This window comes from Falco cherrug, chromosome 4 (assembly GCF_023634085.1).
Source record: "Falco cherrug isolate bFalChe1 chromosome 4, bFalChe1.pri, whole genome shotgun sequence".
NCBI lineage: Eukaryota > Metazoa > Chordata > Aves > Falconiformes > Falconidae > Falco > Falco cherrug.
This window is the reverse complement of record NC_073700.1, coordinates 37,509,653-37,527,888: the sequence shown is the minus strand read 5'-3', so window position 1 is coordinate 37,527,888 and position 18,236 is coordinate 37,509,653. Positions and strand designations below refer to the sequence as shown.

Sequence of the window (18,236 nt, the reverse complement as noted above, 5' to 3'; positions counted from 1 at the left end):
TGCATGGTGCTTTGTTTAAGCAACTTCAATACACTTGAAGGTTATTAACTGGAGCTTGTGAAGAAGCTGCTTTTCCTGGGCACCTGGTGCCTGTTGGCCGTTCCCAAGCGCAGGCTTTGGGGAAGGAGCTGGCAGATGCTGTTGTGCCTCTTCCCTCCTGTGCCTGGGGCCACGGGAGCAGTGTGTTCGGCTCGGTTTGGACACGTTGCTTGCAAGTGGAGTTGCCCCTTTTTTAAACATCTCTGTCTGAATGTGAGACAGGCTCCCAATTTTTAATAAACCCTTTGTGTATCTGAAGATGGTGGGCACCCCTTGTGCCAACGAGTCACTTGTCAGCACAGCCTGGTGGGGTGGTTTGGAGGGTCTGCTGCTGCTCTGGTACAACGGCTCTAGGGAAAGCAGTTGTCCGTGCTGCCTTCTCAGCTTGTAATAAAGACGGAGTACTTTCTGCCTTACCTGACCCTGAGTGATACACAACAGAGAGCTGCTCAGAAGCAGCAGCAGGATTCTCTGGACAGGCTTTCAGTATCACCCGCCTCTGGAAATGTCCTTTGACTGTTTCAGGCAGTGATGTTTGTTGAGAGATGGTGAGTCTACAGGCTGACTTGGCGGAGATGCTTCTAAATTGTTTGTTTCTCTGCCTCACCCCCACAAAAGTCTGTATTTTAACACTGTCACTTGGGATAATGCTACAGACCACTGAATCTCCTACAGCTTGAGTCCTAACAGGTTTTATTCAACAGTGGAGAAGTAAGAAGCAATCTAGGGTTTATTTATATTTTTAGGGAGGGATAGATCTCCGCAAGAGTATCTTTGCCTTGAAGCAGAGGTCTATTTCTATCAAGTCGCTGTAGGCTCACCACAAACACGCAATAGAGCGAAGGGGAGAAAACATCACTTTCCGTAAACATGAAACGATAGAGCTGTGTGGGCAGAGCAGCTTTCTTGTCCATCTCTGAAGACCTGCTCAGTGTTTACTCAGCTTTTTATTGGTTTCCTTTCAGGAATTGACTACAAGACCACTACTATCTTGTTGGATGGCAGAAGGGTCAAGCTGGAACTCTGGTGAGTGTTTCTGAGCTGCTTTGGCTGCGAGCACAGGACCGGTGAGCGGGGGCTGTGGTGCTGCTAGTGGGATGCTGTACTGAGCTGCGCAGAGTGCAGAGCATCCCCAGGGGTGTGGCGAGGCTTGCTAGCTGTTCTTACCAGTGAGATACTCTAGCAAACCACACTTCTTTCCATTGATCAAGTAGCACAAACAGCATGCTGTTCATTATTGATACAGTTCAATTTCAGTCTTCCTTAGTCATACCTGACTATGTTCCCATACTGTTCCCTCAGTGATTGAGAACCATACTATTTTGGAAGCAATACCGTGTTTTCTTTAAATCCTAGGATGAGAAATGTAGACAAGAGAATAGGAGAAGTGGAGGAAAAAAATGGGTGAAGCCCTTAGTAGGCACAGAAGCTGGATATTTCTCAGTGACTTGAGTAGAAAATTAGAACAAGAGCAGTGAATAGACCTCCCAGTTAGTGTCAGAGTACGGTAAACCACTGGAGAGCAGGACTTACTGGAGTGACCTGACAGTGGGATGGAGATGGGAGAACGCTGCAAGGGTGGGGTGGCCCTGCCTTATCTGTCAGCAGTGGAGGGAGATCTGGAGTCCTTCTGGCCAAGCTCTGTCTGAGGTTTAACCTGCTGACGAGCTGACACAGCAATCCAGTAGATGAAAGAGGAAAGATAGGTAGCCTGCTCCGATTCTGGATTTCACCCAGATCTAGTAGGGGATGACACAGGCCCTAAAACATGAAGTTAAATAGCCCCTTCACCAGCGCTTGTATCAAGTAACAGAAGTATTAGTAATCTGTGTGAATTGTTAAATAGGAATGAACACCATGTTCTGAGCCTCAGTGACTGACTCCAGCAGCATATAGTTCTGTGGTTTAATTATACCCCTGCTCTCTGCGGCTGAATGTCCTCATTTTTCTTACAAAAGAACAGAAGCAGCTAATTTATCTCTTCTAGCTGGTGTGCTTATATGTGCCACTTAGATTCTTTTGTGTCTCTTGTAAGATGTCAATTTTAACATTTCAGCCCCAAGTGTGTAGTTACTTCCCGCTTCCTGCTTGAAACCCTCTTCTTATTATACTGTAATTCTTGAGCTGGAGAGCCAGCACAGGGCCTGAAAAGATGGTAACATTGGTTTACATTGCCTTAGTGTAATCTTTTACCATTACTTTCCTTGTGCAACCCAATATTTGATTGTTGGGGGAGAAGGATATGTAAGCACACACAGACTGTGAAATTGATGTCCAGGGCCAATAATATGATCCTTTAAAGCTTCAGACTGAAAGAATTTAAATTTAATATTAATTTGAAAGAATGACTGTCCTGAACTTGAGGTCAGTGCTTTTTTCATATAGCTGGTGCAAATCTGGGACTGAAGGATTCATCAGGCTTCTCAGTGGTCATTAATCTGTCTTTTATCCTGGCCCAGTGAATAGATATGACAAACATCATAACATGTCTTTGATTACCCTGATGCATTTCAGTGTACACTGGTTAAATCAGTATGCTGGGCTCTGGCTCGCTGTTCCAGATGTTCCCGCAGGCACTGAGAGGTGCTGCTAATGTAGTCAAACTTACTTAATCCACGTCAAGAGTTGCAGTCAAGACAAATGATAGTGACTGAATAGCCCCTTATTGTCAAGCAGGCTAGAAACGCTGTTCCCTCGTCCTGTTCCTGAGCTGTCTGTAGGGTATGGTTGGCCAGGTCTGTCAGAGATCTGGATATAAAGATACTTCCTTTCATTTGTGGTTAAAACGTATTTAGAAAAATAAGTAAAACTAGGCAGTGCAAGACAATTTCTCCTATCTTGAGTGGTTACGTTCATTTTACAATAGGTCAGCTATTTTCCATGACTAGGAGAGGTCTGCAATCTTACTCTGACTCCCAAACTCCCATGGACTGTAGGGAACTAGAGAAAAAGTCCTTTGCCCGAGGGAGTAAAAGACTTGCATCCTCATACATCTTAAGGTAGTAGTGAAGTTCAGTGGTTTTTGTTTGTACCTTCTCTGTGGAAAGCACAATGACAGCAAGGACCTCTGAAGCACATCTGACTGTCACCAAAGGTGGTGATGCACCTACCAGGAAACACCATGCAGAGCAGTTTGGGTACCATACATGTTCTAAAGCTCTGGCAAGATCAACACTGAATTTTTATTTTATTTTTTGTTAGGTCTGGTAGGAGGTGTGCAGTATAGGATTTGATTCTCCACGTTTCATAGCTGTAACTTTTCTTTGTTGCAGGGACACATCAGGGCAAGGAAGATTTTGCACCATTTTCAGATCCTACTCTAGAGGAGCCCAGGTGAGTGCTGCTCTCACTGCTTTGATGGGACACACTTGCTTTTCCTTTAGGCTGTAAAAATCTTTCATGCCATAGCAAAGAGCTCTGAAAAGGAACACACTGAGCATCAAAAGGATGGGGTTTGTGTAAATGCCAGGAGGCACTGCATGTAGACTTGCTGCCTGGTATTCTTACGAAATGATGGGAGAGAGGGGAGTAGGTGACAGACTTCCCTACTGAAAAGGTCTGTTACAGACTATATTCAGTATTAGTTTCTAGAGGAGGGCTGAGAAGAAGGGGTTATAGAGGACAAGACAATTCTTGCTCTAGATCTGCCTTAGCTTTAATGTGGGAGTTCGTACTTTCTGAGGTTTGTCAAATTTGTTTAAATATGACACTGGCTTTCCCAATGGAGTTCTTCGGTCTGTGTTGCCTTCAAGTCAGTTCCAAAAATAGGGTGGCTCCTACTTGCATGTTTGATGCAGACTTGAAACTAGAGCATCTCAATTGGATCGTAAAATATGTTCCTTAAAACATGAGAGAGAGCATTAAATCTTGAGTTTCTCCTTTGGGCCCTGCTCCAGAATAGCATCTAGATTATAAACAGCAGAAAAATCTTGTGGTCCTCTGAAGAATTGCTGTTGGTCCATAGTGGTTTATACAGTTTTACTGTCATCCTTTCAGTAACATGACAGGGTCACTCCAGGATAACGTCTCCCTAAGTTAAATGAACTACTGTCTTTTCCCTTTTGTTTCCAAACCAGAAAACTTTGGAGAACATTCCTCCTCTCTTAGACACTAAGAGTCGGAAGCTATATGTCAGCCTCCTGATTGTGCCAGTGTCCTGGCAGGTTACCAACCTTTAGGAAACTTTGCCACTTTTATTCAAGCTCTTGCCACTTGGCTTTTTGCTCCTTAAAGTAGACCTTTGCTAACTGGCAAAATCCATCATGCTCTCTTAAAGAAAGACTTCCTGCAAATTCACTTGTGCTGTAGATGTGAGAGCACTCACCTGGGATGTACTGTTGATACCTCCCCCGGTGCCTCATCTGTTCTTGCTCGTGCACATCTCTGGTGGTGTGGATGCTTTGAGGCAGCTCCTTTGAAGCGGGGGCCAATTTCCTGGTACTTGCAGAAGTGCAAGGCAAGGAGTGTTGGAGCGTGCCTTCTGCAGTGGCACAGTATGGGATCTCCCCGTCGCATGTTCAGTCCCATGTGTGAGCTTATCTTTAAGCTTCCCTCTGCCCTTACTATGTTTCAGAGAAATCTAAAGCTACAATCCTAACAAACATGTGGACTTGAGACCATGTCACTTCGCTTACCAGTTATAAATGAACCAAATTGGTCAGTGTGATTTTCTGATGACCACATAACTTAGCTTTGGTCAGCCTTTTTCTGAGACCTTGCTGTGTCAGATGCCCAGATTAAACTGGGAATAGAAAGTGGCAGGCACCCCAAGTAATGTGTCCAGAAATATAATTTCAGAGCTTTTACCCCTGTCTGCAGCATGACCTACTCTTTGAGGCTGCTGTACAGAAGGCTTTCTCCCCTTCTTGTAGACTGTGAGCTCCTCAGAGCCAGTGCTGTGTCTCCACAGGGCTGCACCCACATGCCAGAACTTGTAGCTGCTGCCGCCATAGAGCAAACTGGGGCAGACAGGAGAGGTGAAATAAGTAGTGGTGAGAATACTTGAACTGGATGGAGCAACAAGGTACACATCTTGTTGTGTATGTGTGCACTTGCGCACCAAGGTGTAGCTTACACCTTTTCCTCAAAGCCTGCTTGTGCAACAAATGCCTCTTTCAAAGTACTGTTGTGATGTCTTAATTCTGGTCTGCCAAAATAGTCAACTCTTACCCTTAAAAACAACAAAATAGCTCTCAACAGCAAGCCTGCCCAGTAGAAGGAGGGGTGGTTCCCAATGAAATACCTCCACTGCCCTCTGAAAGTGTTCCTGAGGTGAGCATGGTGAAAAGTGAGCGCCTCTTGAAGACTAATGACAAGAGTCTTTGTACAGTCTTCTCCAGGTGGCTTGTAGTAAAACTTAGATTGTTTTTGATGTGAAGTGATTGGCTCCCATGTGCAATACAGCGATATTCTTGCATTAGCAGGAACACAGATACTATCTCTCTTAAATAACTCACATCATCTTTCAGTGGAAGAGGAAAGTGTCTTAATTTAAACTCTTAATGGTTAACCAAAGCAAGAGGACTGTTTGTTCTAAATAACAAATGTCTGTGTGACTGCGGGAATGGACTTCTGCACCTCCGGTTATTTTCAGTATGCAGAAGCTAACTTCTTCTGGCATAGCATTAGCATAAAGACAACTTAACCCAGCATGGTCTTGGGGGAAACGAGATAAAATGCTCTGGAGTTCTCCTGTTTCTTTAAGATCTATTTAATGCTGTGTGCTATACTGACTTATCTGCTTCAGCTGTCTGCTTTCCTCTCTGCTCTCTTGGTACATCAGACTTCAAGACTTCTGCTGTAGGGAGCCTGATGCAAATCCAGTTGGAGGCAAGAGAAACAGCTTTTTTAACCTAACAAGCCAAAAGCTCAGGAAGAACAAATACAGCAGAGAAGAGAGATGCCAGAGTGGGAAAAGCTCTGTTTAAAGTGCAGTGTGGTATTTGTACAAGAATGGCTTGCTATAAACTGGCCACAAGCACCTTCACACTGAAAATTGGCAGAAGGCTCTCACTGAGAGAGCACAGAGACTCTGACCGAGCTTCTCGTAAGGAGCACAAGGGAAGCCTGAAGAATGAGTTTCCAAAGAGGACTTTGACAGGTTAGCTGTGAAAGCAGGAGGCTGGCCTCAGCAACCTGGCAGGGCTGACTGAGAACAGGGTGAGTCTGTCTGAATAGCCAGCCCTTATGAGAATACTTTGTATGAAAAATGTCTTCAAGTGAGGGAAGCATGTGTGGCTGCCCGCACACAACACACCTTATTGTTTCTCAAGTGTAGTAATAAGAATTGAATCTTCTGAAGTAAACCCTGGAGAGGTTGCAAAGTGGAAAGAGTCTCCAATCAGGAAGCAGACCTTCTCAGTTTTCCATTCCCCCACAGCACAGCCTCGTGCATTGCTCAGTCTGGATGTCAGGCTAGTCCCTGCCCCGTGAAAGGACTCTCCTTGAGCATATTGATGCCTTCCCTAATTTAGGCTCCACACCACTTCCCTGGGTAAATAGCCATGTGGCTTTCATGTTCAACAGGAACTTCTTCCTTTTGAAAACATCTAAAGTAAAACAGCTTTGCTGTCCTTGATGAGCTGGCTCAAATGAAGACCAGTCCCTTCCTTCAGCTAAGGCAGACCAGCTGTGTTTGCCTTGGGTTGCTGTGAGGATCACGGATCTGTCTTGCCTTCGCTCCCTGCCCTGCCTAGCTGATCTGATCTCATTAGGGGTACAGTGAGCTCTTTGGCTCAAGGGGGGGGCTTGTGGCGCACTGCTGTGCCTGGGACACCCCCTTCCTTTTCTCTTGCTTCCCTGGACTTTGAGTTTCCACTTTCTTATCACAGCTGCTTTCATCATCCTTAGCATCTGCTGGGCCACCAGGTCCTGACTGCATCACTTCAGGGTCTTGCTTTGGGGCAGAAGAGGAGCAATTGTGTCTGGGATGGCAGAGCTCTGGCCTCTAGGCACTGGGGGAGATGGCAGGGGAGGCTAGAGATGGAAACCCAGTAGTGCTGCAGCCTGCAGAACAAACTCGGGGAGTCTGGAGCTTGCTGTGTTGCAGAGGGATTTTTATTTTAATTGTCACGGTTTAGGGTATGGTGAAAGGTATTTAGTGATGCTTAAAGGTGTTTCAGAAATCTTCTGTTTTGCTCTTGGACTTCTGCTCTTTGTGTTTTTTTCCTGCTTGGCTTTAAGGTCTCGGTCATACCAACAGCAGAGCTGGCACACTGATCCCAAATGTTGCGTGCAGCTGTGGCTCTTCTGGCTGCTGTGAGCAAGTGCAAGCTATTTCCCAGAGTAATCACAGAGGAGAGAAAGAGTTGTGGTGGTACTTTCTGACCTAGCAAGGAAGAAGCAGTGCTAGTATCGTTCCTGATGTCCTCATGTGCCAGTGATTTGAACAGTTTCTGAAAATTTGGCTTGCCAACTCTTCCGAGACAGTGTGATACAGCAGGTGCTTCGTGAATAGTTTGAGATCATCTACAGGAATTACCGAAAAATGCTGCTGTCTTACAGCAAAGCTGCAGCCTAACAGAATAATGAATGTTGTTGAGTCCTGCTTAGGCAGGTGATTTGAGTAGCTGCTGTTTATCCTTTTCAGGGCTTCTTAGTAGGCAGAAAGGTGGTGGCTGTTTTGGCAGCTCATCAGACTCTTGAGTTGTGGTCTTTGCTCTATCTTGTGACTTTCTTGATTGCTGCAAATACCTTACCTGCCTCAGGTCATTTTGGTGGGGTTATCCAGCTGCTGGAGGGGTTTGCCCTGCCTGCTAAAATGTTTTATCAAAAGCTCAGTAATAAATAACCCCCCTCATGTGTTACACTGTTGGGAAGTGGTTTGGCAGCAGGATCTAATTGCCCATGAGCCAAGGTCTGAGGTGCCAGCTGGAGAGCCATGGCCAAAGTTAACTCTGAAAGAGCGGGCAGGAGAGACAAAGTGTTGTAGTTGCCATCAGCGCTGGATCCTTTGTTTCTGGGTTACTTTGTCCTGTGGGCCAGAGAAATCCAGTTTAAGGGGTCTTCCAGGCTTCTTCAGCACAGCTTTTTTCCACTGGTAGAGAATACCAGCGAGTAATGCTTTCCTGGCCACCCTGTCATCTGCCTGCACTGAGCCATGGTCTTTGGCAGTTGTGCAAGCACTTGCTTCCTCCCAGCAGTGTTCTTGTGTGCTTGTGCAAGTGACTGGAGATCCAGCTGCTAAAGCATCTGAGAAGCCTTTTTGGAGAAGTCCGCTTTGCACTGCGGGGTGAGCATGCAGCTTCTTCACCTTTAAAAGCTTATTGGTTATAAGCCTGGTCTAAACCTGCAGCAAGTAGGTAGAGATGATACTTCCCCCTCCCCGGCCTTGGTTATGTGGACAGACAGATCTTTGCATAAGCTCCTGCTGAAAACAAGTCTGGTTTTTGGCAGAGTCCCCGTGTGCTGCTGGATACAATAACGGGTGATGTCTCTGTGTTCCTTGTTCACGACATGACGTACTCATGTGGAAGTTTCTGTCGCTGATATGCTCAGGGTCATGCCAATCCCAGTAGCGTGGAACAAAAAACAGTGGAAATGAACTTTGAAACTCAATTGTGAAAAGACCCGAGAGAGGTCTGGGGATGAGTCCAGTTGTCTTCCACCTCACACAGCAGCCTGTAGGCAGGTTGAGGAGAAAAAGAAAGAAGGCTGTTGGAGGGTTGGTCAGGTGACCAGAATGCCCTTGATCTGAGAACCTGAGTGTACAGATTTTCACTTTGTGCTGTGGGAGCCTGGGGTATATGATGCTTACAAAGGTGCTTTGTGAAACTAAAAATCAAGAGGTACAGAGATACCATGATGCTGACAGCCATCTAGGCACTTAGAGAACAATTTAGGCTGCAAATGGGAAAGTGTTCATTTGTCTAGTTGAGTAAATTAAAATTCTATGCACATTACTCCGAAGGAGACTGCTTTTAAAAAAAAAACCTGAAGAAACCCGACAGATCTTACTTGGAACTGTCTGAGAGACAGAGCCAGCTCCCTCTCTGCATGCATGTCTGTGTTAAATTCTCTCTAGGGGAGAAAATGGTAATGACAAAGTGTATTTGGGATGTGTGCTCTAGAAACGTGGTGTCTGGAGCATGCCAGCGCTACTTGGAAGAAGTGTGAGGTTATCTGGCAGCACTGTGAGCTGGCCAGAGGTTTTTAAGACTGCTTCCTCCATCTTCTGCTGAATTACAGTACAGCTGGTGAGGATGAGGACGGAAGCAAGGCATTGGACAGTTTGGCCTTGGCCTCTTCTGACCTTTGGGAAACTGTCCTTGACAATCATAACTCTAAATTTGCGTGCATGGAGCTGTGTTATGGCTCGGAGGGTAAGCTGGCAGGTAGTCTCTTCCATTTAGAAATCATGGTCTTGACCTTCCACCCTGCTCCTGAGAGCTTGGGATGTGTTTTTGCTGATGTTTTATCCTTACTCCTATTTAAAGAAGAATCAGGCAGCAGCTGCCAGCAAGCTTAAAAAACTCCTCCTAGAGCATATTTTTGGCAGGAGCAGCCTTCACAAACTAGGTCTTGGGTCTGTTTCTCTTGGCTAAAGGAACTTGTCAATCCAGAAGTAAAATAAGTAGACTTTATTTAACTTGCCGGCCGTTTGTCTTGGAAGGAGGTCGTCAAACTTTTTGCTTTATTTCCTGACTCATTCATCCACATGTGCAGCCTTGGAAGCCAGAAGTCAAAACGGATACAACAAAAATGAAAAGAAAGCTCAGTGTCTACCACCCACCCCCACCACCCCCCGCCAACTGCACTTAAAATGTGATGTATCCTGGCAGTAGATATTTCTTGATAGGGTTCTTGAAAAGCAGTACCTTTGGTTTTGTGGAATTTTTTGATTATGGAAAATCATTACTTCCTCCTTATTTTTTCCTATCTAAACCTAGAAGAAACTGATTCTTTTCTCCTCCAAAACAAAACCAACCTCCAATTCTTTTTGAGCATGAAGTTCTGTAAATGACACTGCAAAAAAATATGGACTCCAGGCATGAGCTCCAGACTCTTTGCTGGAGGAAACTGAAGATGCCTCTGTTCCCCTCACCCCACAAATACTTCTGCAGTTGGAAGTCTCAGGATCAGGTCCCTCAGAACAACTTCAGACCCGAATTTTCACCCAGAGAACAACTTCCTGGGGTGGAAGAGCTGTGCAATGATGTTGCGGATAAAGCTCAAGAATCAGAATTGTTCTGACCAAGACTTTTTAAAACCGTAAAATTGGGCAGGGTTTGTGAGAGCTGCTTATTCTGAACAAGCTGTGAGAGAAAGGCAAACAACGTCATGGCACACCAGCATAATCTGAGAAAGGCTGCTTTTCCAGGTAGGGGGAACACTTCCAAGTGCCAGCTCAAGACATGGCTTTATTATGAGGATTCAAGTGCCTTTGTGGCTCAGATGCCGTGGCATTTATTGTTCCCATGTGCTCCAGATCTCATGCTAATGATTATTTTTTCATAAACTTGAGGTACATCATGTACATGGCTTCTGTACAGGCTTCCCCCGGGTCATCACAGGCTTTGGCAGCAGCAAATATTGTAAAGCTGTGTTCCAGGAGGAGTAGGTAGTTTGTGTGTCCCATCTGTGTCGTGGATCTTCCATTTCACTGAATAAAGGAGCAGCTCTGCTGGTACGTGAGGGAGCTTGATGGTCTCTCACTTGTACTAGGACACACGCTAGGCAGTTTGTCAGCTCACTCCTTCACTGTGCTGTATCTAGGCATCTCCTAGGGAGGACTAGGCTGCCAGCTGAGACTTGCCTTTGCCAACTTAAGATCTCTTCTGCTTGCACTGGGGACTTGCTGTAGGGACGGCTGTTCCTGGAGAATACCCCTGATTTCAGAGAAGACTGGTTCTGCTGAGCTTGCTACTAAATGCTCTGTTATCCTGGAGTCTAGCTTGGGCTGGTTTGTTTTGCCCTTAGCTTAGTCTTACTGCTGCTGGGTTACCTTTCATCCGGCGCTGCATTCCCAGCTGGGTTGCCTCCTCTTGCAGTGCAAGATATCTGTTCCACCTTAGTTCCCATTTCAGGGCATCTTCAACTGTGATTCTGCAAAGTAACCTTGAAGTGCCTGTTGTCACTTTCCTCTTTGCAATCAAGGACATTTCAAGTGACAAGAAGCCAGAAAAATAATGGGAGAGTTGCAGAAAGGCTGCTGCTTGAGGCAATTCTCTAAATGCTGTATGTGCCCAACCAGTACTGAGAGGCAGCTCTTGATGCATTGACTTGTGTGCCCGCAGGGCCACGCATAGCCTACTTTCCTTGTGTCTGTCCTCAGAAATACTGTGATTCAAAACAAGCTTACTTGGTAGGAGTTGCTGCAGACATGAGTGGTGGCCAGCAGTCTGCTTGTGATCCCAAGTCCTGCTAACCATGGTCACGGTGAGTGTGGGGACTCTTGAGGTGCTGCTCCATGTTGTCACAGCCACAGGCACAAGCTTCCCTGCCTTGAGTTGTGCCTGTCCTGGTTGCCAGCAGGATTGTGCTGCACCTCGAGAGACAACTGGGAAGTGAATTGCAGATGTGGATAGTGTTCAGGGAAGAAAGATGTGGGCATGATGATGCTGTAGGTACCTCTTTCCAGAAGGAAAGGCTGGAGGAAGGTCCTGCAGTGAGACTTTTGATCTGACCCTCTGAGGTTTGGCAGCGCCGCTGTACTGTTCTCCACCAGCGCAGCAATGACAATTGGCAACACCGTCTGCCTTCAGCAAAGCCCGGCGTGGATCCCGTCCGTGAGATCCCAGTTCTGCAGGGATGCTGTGTGGCTTATTGGCATCACGTGTTTTTTTCCTTGCCAGCAATGGGCCAACAGAATGAGACAGGTTCTGGAGAGGGAAAACATGCTGAAGATGGGTGTGCTTTATTAACTTTGTCATGTTCTGCCACCATCCTACCACTGAATGCAGCTGTTCTGCATGAAAGGAAAAGAAAAAGACTGTTTCCACCTCAGTGAGTTTGTATCAGGTTTGTGACGGGAGGAGGGTGAGTTTTGCTCCTTCAGATACACAGTCACCAAGAAAGTTCCTCTTCCTTTGTACAGACTGCTGCCTTGGAAATTATTTGGGAGATGTTCAAGCCAAAACAGGAGTAAAATCTTCCCTAATAGCTGGAACTGAGTACAAACCTGTTGTGTCTCAATTTTTGCCCTAGCAAGCACATAAATAGTGCAGCTGGAGCCATGTTCTGTCCCTTAGCCTTTTGGCTTCTGCCTATGTAGGGGTCTTTCAGGTGTGTCTCCCTTCCATTTTGCCTACTATGAAACTTCCTGATTTTCTTCCACCAGGGAATTCTCTTGGTGTACGACATCACTAATCGCTGGTCCTTCGATGGGATAGACCGATGGATAAAGGAAATAGATGAGGTAAGTTGAATGGAGGAACACATGAAGTGTTATATAGCAAAAATTTGGGGAGGAATCAGCTGGGGTGCCACCTCTGATACGGGGACGAGAATGGCTCTGCTATGGAAAGCAGACAATGGCAGTCCACTAATAAGCAAAGCAAGGGGATAAGTGTCTGCCCTCCACCTCTGCATAAATTCAGAGTAGTAGGAATGGGCTTGGAAATGGTCAAGAAAGATAGGAAGGTTCCCTCTCAAATGGACTGTGGAGGGGGTACATTGGCCTCCCCCATCATGCAGTAGTACTGCTTGGCAGTCCCCCGCGGTCACAGAGCAGTTTCTATTTCTTTGCCCTTCACTGCTGTTGCAGCTAAGCAGAATACTGCGTGTAGGCTGCCCTTACTAAGGACAAGCCGTGATTTCCCCACTTCTTTCCTTTTTCTAAGCATGCCCCAGGCGTCCCTCGGATCCTGGTGGGAAACAGGCTTCACCTTGCCTTCAAGCGGCAGGTGCCAACGGAGCAGGCCCGGGCTTACGCGGAGAAGAACTGCATGACGTTTTTTGAAGTCAGCCCCCTGTGCAACTTCAACGTCATAGAGTCCTTCACAGAGTTGTCCCGTATCGTCCTTATGCGGCACGGCATGGAGAAGATCTGGAGACCCAACAGAGGTCAGTAGGGAGGAAGATGCTCCATGTGGGGAAGGCTTGAGAGCCGGCTGGGCTGAACTGGAGGGATAGGGCTGACTGCCTAGGTGGGAGGTGTGTTTATTAGGAACTGTGGGATCTGAAAGCGCCTGACATGGAGAAGCGCCTCGGGTCAGACAAGCTGAAGCTGAGCCACAACAAGCTGCCTGTACTCCTGTACTAGTGCGGAACGCGGCAGGCAGTGATGAGGGACAGGCAGCTCCAGAGGGCAGTTCGGCATGTCTAGGATCTGAATTGCTCCAGGGCATCCTACACCTCTCCGCTTATTCTGAATGAGGCTGAGGGCAATTAAGCTCCCAACTTGAAAGTACTTCATCAGATGACTGTGTGGGATGAATCCAAGCATAAGCACCTCTGTCCTTACCCTTGCCTGAGCCTGTCTCCTGTTTTGGAGAGAGGTGGAAACAGAGTGAGCCCAAGGAGCTGAAAAAAAACTAAATCACATCCCTGCTGTTGGCATGCAGCTGTGGGCTGGGGTATGCCATATATCTGGGCACACCTGTGGCAAACTGTGAGCAAACTCCAACAGCCTGCTGTATTTGAAGCAGAATAGTCTTAGGTCCCACATTCCTGGCTGAATGAAGGTAGCAGTGTGCCCCACCAGCAGTCCGAGCAGCAGATTTGCGCTGATGAGGTAACCTGCCTTCACATGGATCCTCAGCTCCTGCTCACAAGGGAGGGAAAATCCTGTTTGCCAGCCCCAGTCACCAAACTTGCCTGTGTTCCTGGCCCCAACCTGCGTGCCGTGCCACATGCTCGCAGAAGGATGGCAAGCAGGAGCTGGGCTGCGTTCACAGACCTCTCCTGAATCTCTTCCAGAGGCAGGACATGTAACGGCTGCCTGCTTGGGACCTGGGGCTGCCTGCTTGGGACCTGGGGCTGCCTGCTTGGGACCTGGGGCTGCCTGCTTGGGAACTGGGGCTGCCTGCTTGGGAACAGCATCGTGGCTTTCGCAGCAGGCTGGAGGTGAAAGCGTGCCCTCGTGTGGCTGCGTGCTGGGACATCCCTCCGAGCAGACTTCAAAGCAGGCTCCCATGGTGTATGCTGAACTAAGAGGACGCTGGGAAGCCTGAAAGGACAGTCTTCTGCTGGCTTGATGGTATCTCTGTTGCTGCAGGCGCTCTGCACAAAACCAGCCCCTTGGCTGCTGCTCCCCGAGCAGGTCCCAAGTGAGGCTGTCCTGCTTTGGGGCTTGTTGACTCTGCTGCCTCCTGCCCTGGACATGGCCTTCTGGCTGCCAAATGATGGCCTGAGAAGCCAAGTGTCTGGCAGGACTGTGAGTAAGGCGCTGCCTGCCCCGGGCACTGTGCAGAGAGGAGGGCCGGCAGTGTCTAAACCCCGTGTTGACACCTAAAGCTGGTGTCTTGCAAAGCGCTGACCACCAGTGGCAGAGCTTACCTTGGGTTTCCCAAGCTTTTGTCCTAACTAATCTGCTCCCTGTTCAAGGCTCCTATGCAATCATTATTAGCATCTCTCCCCCAAGGACTGGGAACTGCACAGCATAAGGAGTAGCTGTGGGAGAAGGCAGTCCTTAAAATCTCTTGGCCCTTGACTGTTTGGTCTTTTCTCCCACCAGTGTTCAGCTTACAGGACCTGTGCTGCCGAGCCATTGTTTCCTGCACCCCAGTCCACCTCATCGACAAGCTGCCATTGCCCGTCACCATCAAGAGTCACCTGAAATCCTTCTCGATGGCCAACGGGATGAATGCAGTGATGATGCACGGCCGGTCGTATTCCTTGGCCAGCAGTGGGGGTGGAAGCAGCAGCAAAGGTAACAGCTTGAAGAGATCCAAATCAATTCGACCACCCCAGAGCCCCCCACAGAACTGCTCACGCAACAACTGCAAGATCTCTTAGCAGGATGGACGCGCCGTGAGCTTATAACGTATCCACACCCACCCACCGATGTACAGCTGTTTGCACACTTAACCCTTTTCGACTGGATCCTTTCGGATGGGCCGCGGTTGCTTTTCCGATGGCACGCACAAGCGTTAGGAATGTGCTCACGTTTTGTCTTCGCATAGGAAGCATGGTGCCGGCTGGATCTCGCAGCGCTGGCGGGGAGAGGACTCTGCCAAGTGACCCTCCAAGAATGCTTTGGGCTTTGCCTCTCGGCCTGGGGTGGAAAATTCAGCAGCTGCTGGGTTGGGGAGGGGGGAAGGGGGAAAAAAAGCTCATCCTCCAGTCTCAATGGAGAAATGGATTTAATGGAAGATTGAGAGGCTTAAGGGAGTAGGCAAGGAGAGAGTCTGTGCTGCAACTTTAACTCTTGGACTCCTGAACAGATTGCTGGTGCAATAGTGATCATTGGATGTAGAAAAAAAAAAAAAAAAAAACGGGGACAGGGGACTAATGACAGTTTTCACCAGGATGTTAACCTGCTGTTGCCAAAAAAAAAAAAAAAAAAGAAAAAAAAAGGAAACAAGGCAAGAGTTGGCCAACTAGAAAGGAGAAGGAAGCAGTCTGCTTGCCTTCTTCGTTTATTTATGTAAATATTATACATATATATATATCACTTGTTTTATAAGGGTTTTTTTAAGAAGCAGTCAGGGAAAATTTTATGCAGCCATGTAAATACAAGCACTGGATTAACTTTCCCAGTGTCAGCAAAAGGGGAGAAGTGGAGGATTTTCTGGTGAAAATATAAAAATGCTTTAAGGGACTTTCAATCACTACCTGGGCTTGTGCTAGGGTTTTTTTAAATATGACATATGCTGAAGGAAAGAACAATTTGTGCGTAACATGCCCCAAGCTGCTTTATTCTCAGTCATTCCCTAAAACTTGTGAGTGCTGAAGGCTAGGTGGGATGTAATGGGTCGAGGGGCAGAGCGGAGAGGCCAGGGTCTTGAGGTTTGCTTTCAGCAGGCAGGATGAAGAGGCAGCTCTGAGGTCAGACTGATGCCTCACTCGCTTTGCGCCTCCTGATGCACAGCTCATCAGGGACTAAGGAGCAGAGGGTGGAAGCATCATGCCTAAAGCAGAGGAAAAATGCTGAATTTTGTCCCTTATTGCTGCAAAACCTCAGCTGTCACTTCCAGAGCCCTCCATCCACAACGCCACCCCATGCGACAGCCCCTGAATCCCGGCTGCTTCTTGCTTTGCTTTTCCAAAGACGCCCTGCCTGAGCTAGTGTTGCCGCGGCTCCTCCTGGATGAAAGTGGGGAAAGGACAGAAGCAGCTTTTCCCACTGGAGCGTGAAGGAGCAGGGACTGGGAAGGTGAAAGGTGTGTGTGGGAAAACAGCAATCCCCAGGTCCCATCGTGGCAGATTTGCTCACCTCCTGTGGCAGCCCCAGGAGATCAGGAAAGCAAACTGCTTTGCTCTGTAGGACCGCTCCTGGAGTTTAGAGGGGCATGCGTGCTTAGCGGCAGGAGCTTGAGATGTGCCCATGCTGTGGGAGAGGCTCCTCTGTCAGGCAAGCACATGTGCTTCCCCAGCTTCCTCCCATGGCTGGTGCTGAATGGTGCTGAAAATTCACCTGGAAATTTAGAAATAACACCTACCCCTTATTGCAAAAGCTGAGCGGGGCTTGGCAGTGGGAGTCAGCTATGTTGACAGATTCTCGTAGGTGGCCAGGACGTGTGGATTTGTGAGTAGCGTGGTAGAAAGTAAACTGCTTTTGTGCTGGGGCTGCCTCAGCAGGAGGCCAGCCGCTGCAGTGCTGCCATCTTCCTCCTGGTGTTAGCAGCTCCCCAGGGCCTGGGCTTGCTCTGCTCACCCCAGGAGAGCTTGTTGCATTGCACGGGCAGAATGAAGCCGCAGCAGCTCCTGCGCGGCCGACAGACCCGCTTTGTTCAGGCAGCAGGCAGGGGCACGTCCCTCCACGGGGACATCTCCTTGCCTTTGCTTCTGAGCCGACCTGGGAGGTGACGGAGCCTTCCCCCTCCCTGCGCTGTAGATCAGAATACAATACAGGGGTAGGTCTCTTGGCTCGTCTCTAGCGTGCTTTATTGCCCAGCTCAAATGAGCGACGAGAGAATTAAACCCCCGGCAGATGGAGGGGGGAGAAGAATCCTTTGTAGTGGTGGTTTGGCTCAAGAGTAAAGCTGCAGCCGAGCTCAGCACAGTGGTGCGAAGGCCAGGGGATTTCAAGAACCTGTCTGGAACGGCTGGCACCTGTTTCCCATCACTTAACACACAGCAGAAGACAATCGCTGGCTCAGCAGCCCCGGGATATACGGCCAACAGGTGATCAGCACTGCAAAAGGCGGCTTCTCCTGGAAAACATCATCCAGACACTGGGGCCGCTTCGCCAGGCTGCTCCTGGGCACCAGTGTGTAGGGTGAAGAGGGACGAAGGTTTTCTTCCTGAAATCACAAAGCTGCTGCATGTCTAGAAAAACTTGATGTACCTCTGCTTGGTTTGGCTTTGCCACGTGTGACACCTCCCCATGCCTTTTTCCCTGCAGTTGATTTTTTTTTTTTTTTTTGCCCACCCGATAAGGTCTCAACAGATCCTGTCTGTAGTGAGGATGAAAGATTTACCTGGAGCGATTACTCAGTGAAAAAAACTTTTTTTTTTTTTTTTTTTTTAATTTAAAAGGAAAAGATTCTTGCATCTGATGTCAACACTAGTCTGTAGCTGCTCTCCAACACTTGTACCATTCCTGAGTTGTTTTTTTGGACTATCCTTTTATTTTTTTTATTCCTTTGTACAGTTAATGTTGTTCAACTGATTATACATGGTTTTGTTTTGTATAAATTAAAGGGGGTTTTGTTGTTTTGAACTACCAATTGACAGGTGGAGAAGTTCTATCAGTTTTCATATGGGCTGGGAAGAGGCTGAAGGGAAAAGGTGGTAGTTTGGCCCAAAACCTGGGGATTTGGGGCTGCTTGTGGTGCAGGTGTGTACTGCCACTTCCAGATCGTCCGCAAAATAACTCACGTTACATTTTCTGAGGAGTCTTAAATGTCGTGATTCCTGGCTCTGGTTGTGGGGGGTTTGCCCTTCTCTGTATGTGCAGAAGCTAAATCTGTCCTATATCTGGCTTGATTCTCACCGAAGTGCTGATTTTGGGGTAGTGGAGCTCTAGGAAAAACACAGACTACTCTGCAACACGTTTAATGTCGTAGGTGGCTGTAGGAAGGCAGGCTCCCCCGCAGCTTGTGTGGGGTTGTGCGCAGTCCCCGGCACATGGGGACAGGTTTTGCAAGTACAGG

At 47.8% G+C, this 18,236-nt stretch overlaps 1 protein-coding gene across 1 annotated transcript in view; it reads left to right on the top strand.

The window, feature by feature from the left end:
* RAB40C (RAB40C, member RAS oncogene family) overlaps positions 1 to 17,814 on the top strand; it is a 36,640-nt gene extending 18,826 nt beyond the window's left edge. The window contains exons 2-6 of the mRNA XM_055708562.1: positions 1,005 to 1,065; positions 3,312 to 3,372; positions 12,317 to 12,394; positions 12,819 to 13,041; positions 14,654 to 17,814. Of these exons, the coding sequence (XP_055564537.1) occupies positions 1,005 to 1,065; positions 3,312 to 3,372; positions 12,317 to 12,394; positions 12,819 to 13,041; positions 14,654 to 14,934 (704 nt within the window). The 3' untranslated portion in view covers positions 14,935 to 17,814. The remainder of the gene's footprint in view (positions 1 to 1,004; positions 1,066 to 3,311; positions 3,373 to 12,316; positions 12,395 to 12,818; positions 13,042 to 14,653) is intronic.
* The last annotated feature ends 422 nt before the right edge of the window (positions 17,815 to 18,236 follow it).